Source organism: Cariama cristata, unplaced genomic scaffold (assembly GCF_000690535.1).
Source record: "Cariama cristata isolate BGI_N322 unplaced genomic scaffold, ASM69053v1 scaffold44855, whole genome shotgun sequence".
Taxonomy (NCBI): domain Eukaryota; kingdom Metazoa; phylum Chordata; class Aves; order Cariamiformes; family Cariamidae; genus Cariama; species Cariama cristata.
The window spans coordinates 1-1723 of NW_009617795.1; the positions used below are offsets into that span (position 1 = coordinate 1).

Consider the following 1723-nt stretch of genomic DNA (forward strand, 5'->3'; position numbering starts at 1 on the left):
AGAAATTATTAAAAATTAAATTATAAATTATTAAATGTTAATGTTTTAGTTTTAGATACTTTATTTTTAAAATACTTTCTTTTTTAAATTATAAATTTTTAAATACTAACATTTTCTGGATGTTTTCTTTTCTTACACTGATGATATTTGTAAGTTCAAACTCACATAATGGAACTTATGGGTAATTACAAGCATATTTCCGATAGTTTTTTCCAAGAGTAAACTGAAACCAGAAAAACCCTGGAGGAAAGAGTTTAGGTTTGGACTTTTTGTTTCAGTATTAAAACCAAATGTGTTTTGTAACTACTGTGAAGCTCACTATTAGAAATATTAGCATCTTTCAGAAAAAATTATTTTAACTGTGATTGATGTTTTTGGCTTCTCATTTTTATAACTTACCTGTAGGAGAGGAAATTCCAAAATAGTGCACTTATCCTTTGTTCCTAGGAGAACAACTGCAATTCCATATTGTAAGAACTGCCCCAGGACTGGGAAATGTTACTGTTGAATGGAAGATAATTGGGCATAACGTAAAACAAAATTTTGAAGACTATTCTGGAATACTCTTTTTTCCTGAGGTAAGTCCATAAGCAAAGCTAATGGCTAGAGGAGAATATTGTAATTAGAACTGAGCTTAGGAAACGAGTGTGCTTTTATAGCAGTCTTTGTTTCTTGATCTGATTATTTACTTGCTCCTTTACTGTTGGAGTTCTAAACTGGAGGGAGTTTATAGTTTTTCATACTTTAACTTTACATTTCTCAAAGGTGTTGTTCAAAATGCGTATGATGATACAATGGTATTACTTGTATTTTAAACAGTAATGACTAATCACTTTATCAATAAAATTAATAGGAGACATTGAATACAACATTATATGTTCACTTGCTGGATGACCATATTCCTGAAGAAAAAGAAGAATACCAGATCATCCTATACAACATCAAAACAGAAGGTAATGCAGAACTATAGCCTGCTATTATCTTAAAACTACCATTTAGTAGTGTAATATTTTCATACGTATTAATCCATTTTTGGAAGTGTAGGACTAAGCATACTGCAAGTACTGTAAACTATGCAAAGTTCATTTACACTTTGTTGAAACAGACTTGATCCTTATGTGTGTATATGTGTGTGTATATATATATATATAAATCCCTCAGTGTCTTTGCAGTTTTCCTTAATTGATTTTAAACCTGATTTAACTCTGCCTGTTTAATTCAGTGGTTATTTGCTTCCCTTTAACTGAATATAAACCTGAGCTTAATAATGTATTCTGGATACGGATGCCATGAAATAAAACAGATATTTTTATCTTTTAAAGCAATCTTATTATACCACAAGCTGACTTTCTGATCTATCTCTGAATTCAAGGAAGTAAGAATATTTTATTCTTGCCATGCAAATTATAATGAGAAAAGAAGCATGAAACTGCATCCCATCTGAAATACCCCTTATTAAACTGAAATTAATGTCCAAACACCAAATTAACTTAATATGGATTGTGTTGCTGCTAGATGGTTTACCAGCTTGCCAGAATCACTTGTTGACTCTTGTAATCCATCAAGATAAGCATAAATAAATGCACCGACAACTATCCATCAAGGGAACACTTGGAAAAGGGAATAATTTCTTAGCAGAATGATTGAGAATTTGAATGTATTTTTAACTTTCGAAGTTAATTTCTGGGAAAACTTTCTCTTTCCTTTTACAATAGAGGATGTG

The 1723-nt window shown here is 30.6% G+C and overlaps 1 protein-coding gene across 1 annotated transcript in view; it reads left to right on the forward strand.

Moving 5' to 3' along the window:
• Positions 1–447: 447 nt before the first annotated feature.
• The window catches only part of LOC104162003 (G-protein coupled receptor 98-like), a gene marked incomplete at its 5' end in the record, with an annotated part of 14334 nt that continues 13058 nt past the window's right edge, over positions 448–1723 (forward strand). The window contains 2 exons of the mRNA XM_009700628.1: positions 448–578; positions 854–953. Of these exons, the coding sequence (XP_009698930.1) occupies positions 448–578; positions 854–953 (231 nt within the window). The remainder of the gene's footprint in view (positions 579–853; positions 954–1723) is intronic.